At 41.5% G+C, this 12,571-nt stretch overlaps 2 protein-coding genes across 2 annotated transcripts; one reads left to right on the plus strand and one right to left on the minus strand.

Moving 5' to 3' along the window:
- Positions 1–245: 245 nt before the first annotated feature.
- On the plus strand, positions 246–4,042 carry olfml3b (olfactomedin-like 3b). The gene is made up of 3 exons (XM_075460801.1): positions 246–424; positions 1,294–1,579; positions 2,112–4,042. The coding sequence occupies exons 1-3, from the start codon at positions 326–328 to the stop codon at positions 2,894–2,896; spliced, it is 1,170 nt and encodes a 389-aa protein (XP_075316916.1). The 5' UTR covers positions 246–325; the 3' UTR covers positions 2,897–4,042.
- Positions 4,043–4,712: 670 nt separating this feature from the next.
- cdk2 (cyclin dependent kinase 2) lies at positions 4,713–8,187 on the minus strand. The gene is made up of 7 exons (XM_075460802.1): positions 7,539–8,187; positions 6,843–6,920; positions 6,640–6,760; positions 6,375–6,545; positions 6,184–6,285; positions 5,879–6,082; positions 4,713–5,558 (listed from the first exon to the last, which is right to left on the minus strand). The coding sequence occupies exons 1-7, from the start codon at positions 7,652–7,654 to the stop codon at positions 5,454–5,456; spliced, it is 897 nt and encodes a 298-aa protein (XP_075316917.1). The 5' UTR covers positions 7,655–8,187; the 3' UTR covers positions 4,713–5,453.
- Between the last annotated feature and the right edge of the window lie 4,384 nt (positions 8,188–12,571).

The raw sequence follows: 12,571 nt of genomic DNA on the forward strand, positions 1-12,571 counted from the left end.
CACACATAATTTCTGTTCCTGTGCCACATTGACGTCCTCTGTTTTAAAGAGAGTTTTAAAGATTCAACAAACCTAAAGCCAAACATGTATTCAAAGATGCACCCCTACACTGTTTTTGCTTTTAAACTTTAATGCTTTAAGTAGGAGTACAGTAAGAGGTACAGTATCTTGTGCTTCCATCTCTACCAGATGGTTGTGGCTCCTCCCAGAGAGCTTGGTAAAACATTCCAGCCCACCTCTGGGAATCTGCTTGCTGCTGCGCACTCTCTCGCTCGACTTCGATCAGGATTTTCAAAGGACCTAAAAGTGACTGAGCTGACACAAAATGAGAGAATTAGTTGTTTTGGTCACATTGGCCTGCTTTGCCTCTGCTCAGCACCAAGCGCTTATTGACTATTTGGAAAGGAGGCTGCTTGCTATTGAGGTAAGTCTCTCTTTGTATTCCTGCCCTGAGCCCTGAGCTTCAGAGTCCCCCTGAGAGGAAACTTTGAGGGACATGGCAAAGGCAATGGAATGCAGATGTGGTCAAAAACCTGTGGAAAATGCAGGGATCTTTTACATGTATGTGGCCGTGATCTTTTTGTCGTGGTTATAAGTAAAAAAACGAAGCTCTGCACATTGATTGCAGATTTGTTTGCCACTTCTTGTCAGTGTAAGAACACATTTTTGAGATAGGCAGATTATATTTCACTTACAGCTACATCTCACACAGACAGAACGAATTCAAGTAATGGATTGTTATGAAGGAACCTTTTCATTCATATTGTGGCTCTTCCTGCACCAGACGCTTGAATACTAAACATCTGCTACTCTCTTTTGTATCATATCTCCAGCCCCCTTCAGCAGGGAATTTTATACCTAAACCCCAAAAAACAAAACTCAGCCCCATCCTTCAGTCTCTGCTTTGCTCTGTAAGATGAAGCCGCACAGATTCTGATCACCTGCAGAGAGGATATCTCCTCATTTCCGTCCTCCACAGTGAGATGGGGACCTGCTGCAAAGCAGCGCCAACAGAAAGAGCTCGGGGCATTTTCCTGAAACACACTTGAGCAGCGTGGATTCTTGCCACGTGTGGACTGAGCCCACTTGTTTGAAGGATGATCCTCCTCTTTATTGTGGCCTTCTGCTACAGTGTGTTTACCAGGCCTGCATCTAACAGATAATTATGGTCTTGATTGCTTTCTAGAAATCAGTTTTCAGTGACCGCACGAAAAGACACATCTGTATGTGTTTTACACAGATTCATTTAAGGGTTTTGTTCGGACTCAGACTAAACAACTTTATTAAAAACAGGACAGGATCTCTCTGTGGCAGGAACAGTCAACCCGCTATGCCTCAGAGCTGCGGGAGCTGAAGCAGCAGATGGTTTCACAGCTGGAGAATCTGGATAAAGAAAAAGAGGCACTGAGAGTGAATCTGGACGGCGTGGGGACGAGGGTGGACCGGGTCGAGCGAGAACTGGACTACCTGGAGACCCACAACGGGGCTCAGCCATGTGTGGACGTGGACGACAAGCTGATAGAGCAGCAGGTGACTCAGGTGAAGGAGAAGCAGAAGGCCAAATATTTCAAACTCACAGGTGAGACATGAGGTGCTCAGGAGAGAGAAATGTTGTCTATAACATGGAAAGTTGGTGGTTTAATCCTCGGCTCACATGTTCACGCACCCGATTTTAAATCATCATTCGATATAAAAATCATGTTGAAGAACCAGAAGCTTCATGTTGTGAGACAACAGTACAAATCACTTCACCTCCACATGGCCCTTATTGTTAATGTAATGCCCTAAATTTACTCTAGGCATTGTTGTAAAAGGGATATTATATTCTTAAAGAACTTAAATGCAGCCCATGCACAGCTTTATACATTTGTTTGGGTTTTCTATCAGAAACGGAAAATGCTTGAACAGTAAATTGTTTTTTTTAATCTTCTCTAATCAGCATCTATTTCAGATACGGCCTTTATGGGACTTAAAAAGCCTATAATATCCTCATTTATGGGCTTACTATTTACGGGCTTATTATGACTGAGTACTTCATACATACAAGCAAGATAAAATAGTTGCAGATTTGTCAGCAGTCATGCGAATCATTGCCCCTCTCTCATTTCCAGACTGCAGCGACATGATCTCAAGTATAAAAGCTATGAAGATCCTGAAGAGAGTTGGAGGGCCAAAGGGCATGTGGACCAAAGACACCAGCAGGGCTTCTGGGAAGGTCTACGTTTTCAACGGGACAGCTGAGGACACCATCAACGAGTTTGCTACCCAGCAAGACTTCACCCGCTCGCAGGGCATGTCTCTGTCTACAAGCCTAAAGCTGCCGACAGCCTGGAGGGGAACAGGACATGCGGTCTTCAACAATCATGTGTATTACATCAATCAGGCTGAGGAGATTACGGTGGTCAAATATGACATGAGAAATAACTCCGTGATGGACAGCGTTGTCTTTCCGGTGCAAGACCACGTTCCTGTGTACGGCCTGACCCCCGAGACACCGATGGACCTGGCTGTGGACGAGGAAGGCCTGTGGGCTATTTACGCCACACGGCAAAACGAGAAGTACATCTCTCTGGCTAAAATGGACGCCAGCTCGCTGGACATCGAGCAGATGTGGGACACAAACTGTCCAATAGAGAACGCAGAGGCGGCCTTCGTCATCTGTGGCACTCTGTACGTGGTGTACAACACCAAGCAGCCCGGGCGCTCACGAGTACAGTGCTTGTTTGATGTGAATGACATGGTGGCCAATGAGGACGCACCTCTGATTTACTTTCCGAAACGCTACGGATCTCACTCCAGTCTTAAGTACAATCCACAGGAGCAGCTGCTGTATGCCTGGGACGATGGCTACCAGATCCTTTACAAGCTTATGATGAAAAAGAAGCTGGAAATTTGAGCTGAATAAATCTTAACCAATCGAATGGTTTAAAAGGTTTAAGCGTCTCATCTACAAATTATTTCTAATGGCTGAATAGTTCCAATTTCAGATGTTTGATGTGTCTTCTCTTATCTTTTACTTGAATTATGTGATTCAGTGACCATCAAGTCTGCAACCAAACCAAAGTTCATTCCTGGAACCCATTGTAATAGTTTTAGACTAAGAAAAATCAAGAGATATTGTAATGCAGAGCACAACTAATACACTACAACACGGCTCACAAAATCTTTGTTTGTCACAATGAGAAACATCTCTCACATCATACTTTACCACTTAAAAATATCGATTACATCTCATTGAAGAATTTGTGATTTGTAGTAAACGAGTTAATTGTGACTAAATGAAGGGAAGAAGTGCTGTACTGTAAATACGATGGGAAATAAACTGAAAACTAAAACTGTTGAGAGGCACTTTGTGAAAAACGTGTCTGATGACTGGCTACATCTTGTTTCATGAGCAGACTACACTGCATTTCCAGCTTTGCCTTCATTTCTGTCAGCTGATGAGCGGACTGGAATATATTAATTGTGTTTGTACCTGTGAAGTCACGTGCAACTAGCTTTGCTCTTCTGAGTCAGTTTTTTTTTCTTTTTAAATTCTGTCCATTTCACTTCACGTTGCATTTTGCAGTCTAAATATGATGTAAAACCACTTCTACGGCTCTGTTCGGTGCGTCAATCACAGCTACCGATGCTCATGACCCTTTTTGCTTTCACCGATTAGGTTTTAAGAGCTCATAATAGTTTCACTGAAATGGAAAAAGATGTAGAATTCACTGCACCACATGAGATAAAAATGCTTGATCTTGCAGCATTTTTCCTTTTTTTTTTTAGGGTGAATTTATAAGATACAAAGACCAATGTCATCATCATCCTCCGCAGTCTCACTGGGACGTCAGTATTTGTGCGAGAACGCGCTAGCACTGTTGTATTTCTCTTATTTGTGGCATTTTACTAAAAAACACCTTCAGTTTAGCACTTAGCGCCGCTATTTGAATTACACCTCTGGCATAATGCAATTATTTATTCGCTTTTCTTGTTTACTTTTCCCACTGTGATTTATTCCCTCTGATTAATCATTATAAAAATAAACAGCAAAACTACACCTGTTCCTACACCTGTCTGCCTTTGTCTGTGTACAGTGTGATACAGGTACGAACATGTCCGAGCTGCTGTTAGATTGTAACGTTTCTTATTTTTGGCTCACTCAGTGGACAGTAACTCACACTTCCCTTTATTCAACGCCTCTTTCATGAAGCAGATCCATTTGTTTTGTTAACGACATCAACAGCGTGTTCAATAAAGGCCGATTTAGTTTGAAGTCTGCTGCTGTGAAAGGTTACATATGAACATATAATCAGTTCAGCCTTTTCATTTGTGCGTCGACTTCCTTTAAGCCACCGCCGAGTCCTGCTGAAATGACACATTTTACACTTCCGATGCCTAAATTTAAGACTTGGGATTCGATTTGAATCGAATTATGCCCATCACCTCATCTTTGGACATCACTACCAATTCAATCCATGAGATTTTAAAGCAGCCCTTTGCATACAGTCGTGGCATAAAGATTGGCATCTTTTCTGACTCTATAAAGTTTAAATTACAGCATCAGAAAACAACCTTTGTGATCATGACATGTGATCATGTGCCAGCTCGTGTTTTTACTCGTGAAATACTCACACTGCATTAACCATCCCATCCGTCTCCAGTGTAAAACTCGGCTGAACCTTCAGAATGACACACTTCCTATGACGTACGGATACAACCGGCAACAGTTATTTAAACAAGTTTATTTTTTCCAGCTTTATATAAACAATATCTATAAAAGCTGTTAAGTTTGGATAAAATCTAGTAGAACGATGCGCAACCAATTCTATTCTGTAAAACGACACAGAACCTCAGTTTTAAACAAAAAGGTGCAGTTTTAAAACACCCTCGAAATAATTGGGACGCAAATGTTGAATAAAACTGAAAGAAAAAAAATCAGCCGGGAAAAACATCGTTGTGATCTTTTCGCACCGGCCGACAACGTTCGTCGCCCAGAGAGCCCTCAAAAGCTGCTCAGGCTTACGAAGCACGCAGCGTGTTATTTGCACTACCCCACGAATTTGTCTAGTCGTACGTAATTCTAACCTGACTACCCGGGTACCCTAAAGCCAACCTTTCATTTAAAGCGGGAAATTTAAGAACATGCGCCAATGTGTCAAACTGACGTTAACTCTGTGAGAAAGACATCCCGAATGACAAACAACACTTAGTTCAAATGTGGCAGGTGCACGTAAATATGCAAAATAATTATTTTAAAAATGACAGTTAAACACTTTGAACTATTATAACTTTGCAGCTGAAATAACCGCAAAACTTTCAGGAAATCAAACTTCTCGAGGGCAGAAGAATCCAACGTATCCTGTAGTGTCCAGTTTCTCCGTCCATTCCAGGCACAGATGTGAAGCCAGGCAAGGAGGATCTTATTGCTTCAGACGTTGGCGTTTAAACAGCCCGACATTTTGCACGGGTCAGAGTCTCAGATGAGGAACCGGCATCGTGACGTCCCGGAAGAACCGGTGTACAAGTGCGTTTTTGGCAGAAAGCCTTTTGTTTGGATCATAATTCAGCATTTCCTACGAAAAAAAATGACAAACAGTCAGTAAAGAAAATACACATTGTAAACTGACAAAATCTGACTCAGTTTCAATGTCTGTGTTGGACTGAGTGGACTCTTTGATGCCTTTTTAAGTGATAAAAAGAAGATTCACAGCAGTAAAATCAACGAAAGACTTTTCAAACAGAAAATTCAAGGTCTCCTCTGTGTGGTTTTTTTTTTTCCAGCCAAATTCTCAGTAAAAATCTCTCCAACTAAACGGAGAAAGCCTGCCAACACAGCGGTTTGACAAAGGTCATGACACAATCAAATTCATGAAAACATTAAAAATGCTCTCACTCCGATTAGCTCTCGTCCATCCTCGTCAAGAAGAGGCACCACTTTGGATAAATCCTGCCGAGCCCACTTGGGGAAAGATGGTTTGTAGTCTGGCATCGATGTGACTCCAGGCCAGACGGTCTCATCGGGTGTGCCCAAGGTGCGAAAGATTCTGAATAACTGATCGATCTCCGAGTCCCCGGGAAATAAAGCCCTCCTGGTGATCTGCGGACAGGCAGGTACAGTACATGCTGGTTAAGTGTCGAGAGGTTGTCTTTAACTTTTTTCCCCCCTCCCCGAATGAGAGACGAGGCCAAGAGCGTTACCATTTCAGCAAAGATGCACCCCAGACTCCAGATGTCAACAGCTGTGGAGTAGTATTTGCAGCCCAGGAGAATCTCTGGTGCTCGGTACCAAAGTGTCACCACCTGATGAATATCGCAGAAGCAAATTTGTGACGAATATAAAAAAACAATAAATGAACAGGTTTAAACGCGGGCTGTGTTGCACACCTTACCTCATGTGTGTATGTGCGGACAGGTACCCCAAAGGCCCGTGCCAAGCCAAAGTCAGCCAGCTTGATTTCCCCCTGGGCGTTGATGAGGAGGTTCTGGGGCTTCAGGTCTCGATGAAGAACTCTGTGGGAGTGGCAGAAGGCCAGGCCTTGCAGCAACTGGAAAAGATAACTCTACAAAACACAAAAACATGCATCCAGAAGGAGTCAACTCAAACCTCCAACAAAAGCATTAATTTAAAAAAAGAAAACTCGGAGAGAGGATTACCTTCACCAAAGGCAGCGGGATCCCAGTGATTGAGGAAGAGTCCATGAACTTTTTCAGATCCTGATGAAGGAACTCAAAAACAAGGTACAGTTTGTTCTCCGTGTGGATGACGTCCCGCAACCTGAGACATAACAAACAGGCTGGCTCAACACCCGGCGCCGCATGCAGCGAGACAATCTGAAAGTGTAATGTTAGGAACTTACTTGACAATATTTGGATGACTGAGTTCTTTGAGAAGTGAAATTTCTCTGATGGCTGTGCTTGGTACGCCCTCAGTTTCCCTGGATGCAACAGACACAGCAAAAAACGAGCCTTTACTTATTTCATGTTCTTGTACATCACTTTGAATAGAGGTTGACTGATCAGTGGCTGCACATCCAATAAAGTGATAAGCAAAGCACAAATTATTCAGCTTTCGGTGTGGTGAAAAGTCAAGAAACGTGATGATATAACCCCTCACTGACGCCACCTGTTGAGGGCTAAATGGCCTACATAAGTAAGCTTTGTGAAGCATGAACAACCAACCCAGACACTGAGTTTACACTCCTGTCTCCGCTTTTTCATTTCATCAACATGGATGGTCATATATAAAACTTCACTAATGTTGTGGGTTCTTCAAAAGCTACTCAATCTTGAGTCAGTTGTTTAGATCTTTTATTTTTTGTATGCGTCTGTGTGTTCAAACGCTATAGTTGAAGCTGAAAAAGTAAAAGCTAAATCAATCTGGGTTACTTTATCTCTGAGTGGTTGTAGGAAGTTAGCCGATGGCGAAACCTGTCACGTCTTGGTGGGGCCACGCAGTGGCTGAAACATCAAAACGTTTCTGAAACATCTGCAGCACGGTGAGACGTTAGCTCGTGGTACTAAAATGATAACAACAACGTCTCATCTTCACTTACGTGTCGAGCCTGATTTTCTTCAGAGCAACAGTTTCTCCGGTCACTTTGTTCTTGGCTTTATAAACCACACCATACGTCCCCTCTCCTATCTTCTCCACCTTCTGAAACGTATCCATTGTTTCCCCACAAAAACAGGACTGTTTGTGTGTTAGCTTGTAAGCGAGACTCCCGTCTTTGTGTCGGTGCTAATGACTGCTCGGCGGCTACAGGGGCAGACATACAGTGAACCGCTGCTTTGGGAAACTTCATGCGGTCTGGACACCACACGGCCGGAGGACGGAGTTCCCGTCGAGGATAAACTCTCAAGTCCGAGTGCTGCAAAGAAAAACGTGTAAAATGGTCATTGGAAGACCCTGGTGGTCGTGTTATGTATAAATACGACGGTTAGCGCGACGGTTGCTCTTCAGCGGCAAACACTGAACCAACACAACAGCGTTTCCCGCGTTGTACCGGCAGCGTTCGTTTTTGAGCTCAAGACATACCGATTTATTTTAGGTGGGGTTTCTGGAAACGTTTTTTAAACTCGCGTTTTCAGTAACATCCACACTGAAAACCATTATCCATAGTATCTGACTTGCTGAATTAATTAAATATTTTATGAATCATGCCTTAGTTCTGTTTAAACTCTAACCCATTCTGGGTTTTTTTTACAAGTGGGTACAGAATGCGAAAAGAGGCGGTGTTATGTCGGGATGAGAAGAAGGAGCCAACAAATGTCCCTTATTGGTCACATGATGTTATACGTCGTGCTCCTGACGTCACCTCGTCAAAAGAGAATACGCTTTTAAGTTAAATTGAGATCTTATTATCATTTCGTCAATATTATTCATGTTAATTTAATTTTTACTGTTATAATTTGCTAATGAAATCATAGGAGTATGAAGTATCTAAACTTAGTTGTTTGTTTTGTTTAACTGCACAAGAGATCTTTATTTAAAAAGAAAGATTTTTTCAAATTTAAATTAATTCAGTGCCTAATTATGTTGCTTGAAAATAATTGACATATTCTTATAAATCTGCAGAAATATTCTTAAAGAAGCCTCCTGAAGTTAGATTAAATGCATTTATATGTAATCACATGTGTCGGTAATTCAGTTATTTGAGTTTAAAAAAAAAAAAAGATTTAATTTCTGCCTTATTTGTAACATCTATGTATAGAAGGAGTATCGTTCCAATGAACGAAATGTAAGCAAAATAAAAGTCTAAAGGTTATTGTGGATTTTTTTATTTTAAGACTTAAAAAGAAAATGTCATGCATGAAAAGATGTGCTCACTTACAATATACCGCATAATTACAATTAAAATAGAAGCACCTTTGTTCCTCTTTACCGCTGTTGACAAAAGGTCAGAGAGTATCCATCAATGGTGGCTATCTACTGACACAAAGATTCATCTGTAATAATTTCACAAAAGGACAATGCAAAGACTGTCTGAACAGAGCTTTCTAAAACATGTTTCCCCATCACGTGATACACAGACACCAGACAGAGCAAAAAGAACCTTTTTAAAACTTGAGTGGAGACAACATGAAACATCAGACCAGAGCATCTGTGTACGAAACATCACAAATTAAACCTTGTGAATTTTAACAGTCAGCCAATACTTAAACATCTCCAGTCAAACAATGTTTTGTCAAGTTGTGCAAGAGCCTCAAACTGCTTCAAAACAGGTGTTTTTGCTTTTTTCTTTCTCTCACAATTATTGCATTTACATCATGTACTCTTTTGGTCAAAGTCAAATTCATGCAATCAGTGGGCCTTCTCAATATGCCAGCTTGTCCCGCAGAGAATAACGGAGAGTGATTAGCTCACTCTAGTGGCAGTACGTATAACTAGCCCGTTCAGTTACTGATCATGAGACCACTGGTTTCCAACCCTCATCCGTCATTCCCTCTTTGCTCAAGTACCAGCTCCGGTTATCTGCTCTGCTGTTTCACAGAAGAACCATTTTCAGCGAGTTTTAACTTTACAGATTTGTGACAGCTCTGATCAAACTTATGAAGTCTTCGGCAGACTCAAAGATAGTACTCTCGAGTTTAGTCTGTGTGAGCTTTCTCCGCTATGCCCACTATAAATGCCTGCGTTTGGAAAACATTGATCTGAAATATGAACCAGAATTATTCACATCAGTCAGATGTTTGTTCCTGCGTGAAGGAACATTCTCTATGTCTGCTCAGACATGGGCGAGCTTTCATACCAATGCTGCACATGATCGAAGCCCAGAGGCTTGAAATGCAAAATTACGTTACTGAGTACTACAGAGAAGCTCGTTTTCATTTGATTGTATTACAACTCACTCAACTGTTTAAATCCTCCTACACAGTGCAAGAGTGCAATTGTTAGTTTCTCAAAAAAAATCATTTAGGATCATTATTTTAAATATTTATAAAAGAGATATACCAAACAGGGGAATGTCATCATTTTTCTGTATGTGGAGGGGGTTGGAGCTTTTCTTTATTCGTCTTGGTTTCAAGGAAACAGAGTTGATGTCATGAAATTTGAAATAATCCACACTGTCAGTGGATCTACCACATCCTAATGCCTATGTGATAAATCACATCACATTTGTTTGGTAAAACCTGAGTTAAAAACAAAAGAAAACTCAGTTAGATACCTTGACACACGTGTTAGAAAGAGGAGATCAAGCTGTTCCTGCTGTGTCATCATACAATATTTCATTATGTAAAAGTATGGATACTTCAAGCTATTTGTCCTGGTTTCGGGGTTCAATTTAAGGTGATTTCTGGCCCCCCCCCCCCTTTTTTTTAATCGATACGGAAGAAATCGAGGCATAGGCAAAACAGAACAAATCAAGATCAGTTTGTTTGACGCGTGAATGAACTGAGTGACCGTTGCTGTTGCCATGAACTGATTTTCCTGTATGGCCTGATCCAGACAGCCACATTGATCTGCTTTTAGGCTGCCTTTCATTTATTTTCACGGTCATTTCAGGCTGTGCCACAAGCTTGTTCAATATTTGAGCTCCAGCAATAACTGCAGCACATAAAACAACCGGCAACTTCTTGTGTAGATTCTCTTCAAGTCTTGCTTAAGTTGCAATACCTTTAAAGTGTCTTTATGTGTTTCCCCAAAGTCCCTGAATTTCAGGACCATCATTACTAAGATAGTATAAAGTGGAGACTAATGAGAACAGAAGCTAAAGGTTAGCAATTTGTGGTATGTTAAGTCAGGTGCTCTTTGGGGGATTTATTTCTTCCTGAACACTGTTGTGAGCACATGAGGGGTCACATGTAGTGCAGCCTGAACAGTCTCACAGGCATGAGACAACATCACTGTGATATAAAGCCTGGGTTGACTATGTCTTCTGAGTTAAATGACCTGTTTTATGTCCAAAAAAAAGGGGAAAATAGATAAATGAACGGATAGGAATTCTAATAAAAAACAGATAATTGTAACATTTGCATCACATGACACTGTCGAGAAAATGTCCGTATGCATAAGGTTTAAAAAGGGGTTATGTGGCTTTTCCTTTGTAAACTGAAACAAATGTGATACTGCACAACTATTATACGGCCGTGGCTCAGCAACCGGAAGGTTGGCAGGTTCGATTCCCACTCTCGCCACTCAAAAAGATTGTGTCAGTCCACCTCCTTGTCACGGCCGAGGTGCCCTTGAGCAAGGCACCGTACCCCCATGCTCCCCGGGCGCTGTGAATGGCCCACCGCTCCAGGTTGGCATCTGTCTCTATGAGTGTGTGACCCTGTGCATGTGTGTGTCAGCAGGTGCCAACCTGGATGGGTTAAAAGCAGAGGACAAATTTCGTGTGTATGAATGTATGCATGACAATAAATCTGATCTTAATCTTAATGTTTAAAAACACTTATATGGAGGTAGAAAGGGGTCGTCACACCAGAGAACCGAGCTCGAGTCACATCTGATCCAATAATGTTCCGCAACCTTTCATTTTTTGTCTTAACTGCCAAGTTGAGGTTGGTAAAAGGTTTGGATATCATTAAAGATATGGTTTAGATTAGGCAGCAGTAACACATGGTTTAGTTTAAGTATTGATGAATACACGGTTATGTGTATAACATCGCTTTAATGCTTGCTGATCCAAAAAAATGTTCCATTCTCATTGAATCTTGGCCTTTTGCTGAGACACTACTGTATTTTGTTTTCTTGTGAGACTGTGTTTCGTAAGCCTGAACACCGCGTCAGATCGAACAAGTAACAAAGAGACGTTCTTTTTTTTTGGGGGGGACAAAAACAGTAATTTTCTCATTGATCATTCACAGAACAATTATTTGGTTTACAGTACTGTGATATACCGAGTACAAAAGACTGTTTTATGTTTTTTGTAATCACATTCAATTAAATGTGGTCTTCTCTTCCTCTGAAGTAGAGTTTGGATCCTCCTTTGTGAGGATCTGAGCATGGGTGCGTCTGCGTTGCTGCGAGCTCGGAGTCACGGAGCTGCGCCAGCCTAAGGTGAACAGCAGGATACCGAGGAATGACTGAGGAAATAAAAGGATGCTATTGAATGGGTGTCCACACTTTAATCTTGTGATGTCCATGCACACATAGCTGTGAGGTCATATCTAAATCTCTGGCGTGACTCTGGCTTTGCCCACAGTTCTCAGTCTGGAAGTACAACATCTTCTCAATATTTTGAGTATTCATTGGTCGTCCAGTAATGCACTTCAGAATTCTCATTTCAAGGTTTTCATTTGAATTGCTGACATTCAGTTTATTGCATTTTTTCTTTTCTTCTGTGAGTTAGCATTCAAGGACCTGAGATATCTCTGATGGTGAAAATCAGAAAGAAAACATTTTGTTTAAAGGTTGCTCACCAGTTAAAACACACAGTGTTGCTCACTGTTAGCTCAGGAAAAAAAAGAAAAGAAAAATTGAAATGAAACAAAATGTAGATTTTATGAATGAAAAGAAGTAGCTCTGACAAAACACAACACAAGACAGCAAAAGTGCCCTCGTGTTTTTGTTGAGGGGGGAGGCGGCGCCAGTTTACAGGCTAATGATGTCAGAGGTGAGAAGAAATTTTATGGTAATTCAGGT

Source organism: Odontesthes bonariensis, chromosome 3, assembly GCF_027942865.1.
Source record: "Odontesthes bonariensis isolate fOdoBon6 chromosome 3, fOdoBon6.hap1, whole genome shotgun sequence".
In the NCBI taxonomy this organism is placed as follows: domain Eukaryota; kingdom Metazoa; phylum Chordata; class Actinopteri; order Atheriniformes; family Atherinopsidae; genus Odontesthes; species Odontesthes bonariensis.

Coding starts and splice junctions, on each gene's coding strand:
- cdk2 (XM_075460802.1), bottom strand. CDS start 7,654: ATGGATACGTTTCAGAAGGTGGAGAAGATAGGAGAGGGGACGTATGGT. Junction 6,921..7,538: donor AAGAAAATCAGGCTCGACAC/GTAAGTGAAGAT, acceptor TGTTGCATCCAG/GGAAACTGAGGGCGTACCAA. Junction 6,286..6,374: donor TCCGCACATACACACATGAG/GTAAGGTGTGCA, acceptor GATATTCATCAG/GTGGTGACACTTTGGTACCG.
- olfml3b (XM_075460801.1), top strand. CDS start 326: ATGAGAGAATTAGTTGTTTTGGTCACATTGGCCTGCTTTGCCTCTGCT. Junction 425..1,293: donor GGAGGCTGCTTGCTATTGAG/GTAAGTCTCTCT, acceptor TATTAAAAACAG/GACAGGATCTCTCTGTGGCA. Junction 1,580..2,111: donor CAAATATTTCAAACTCACAG/GTGAGACATGAG, acceptor TCTCATTTCCAG/ACTGCAGCGACATGATCTCA.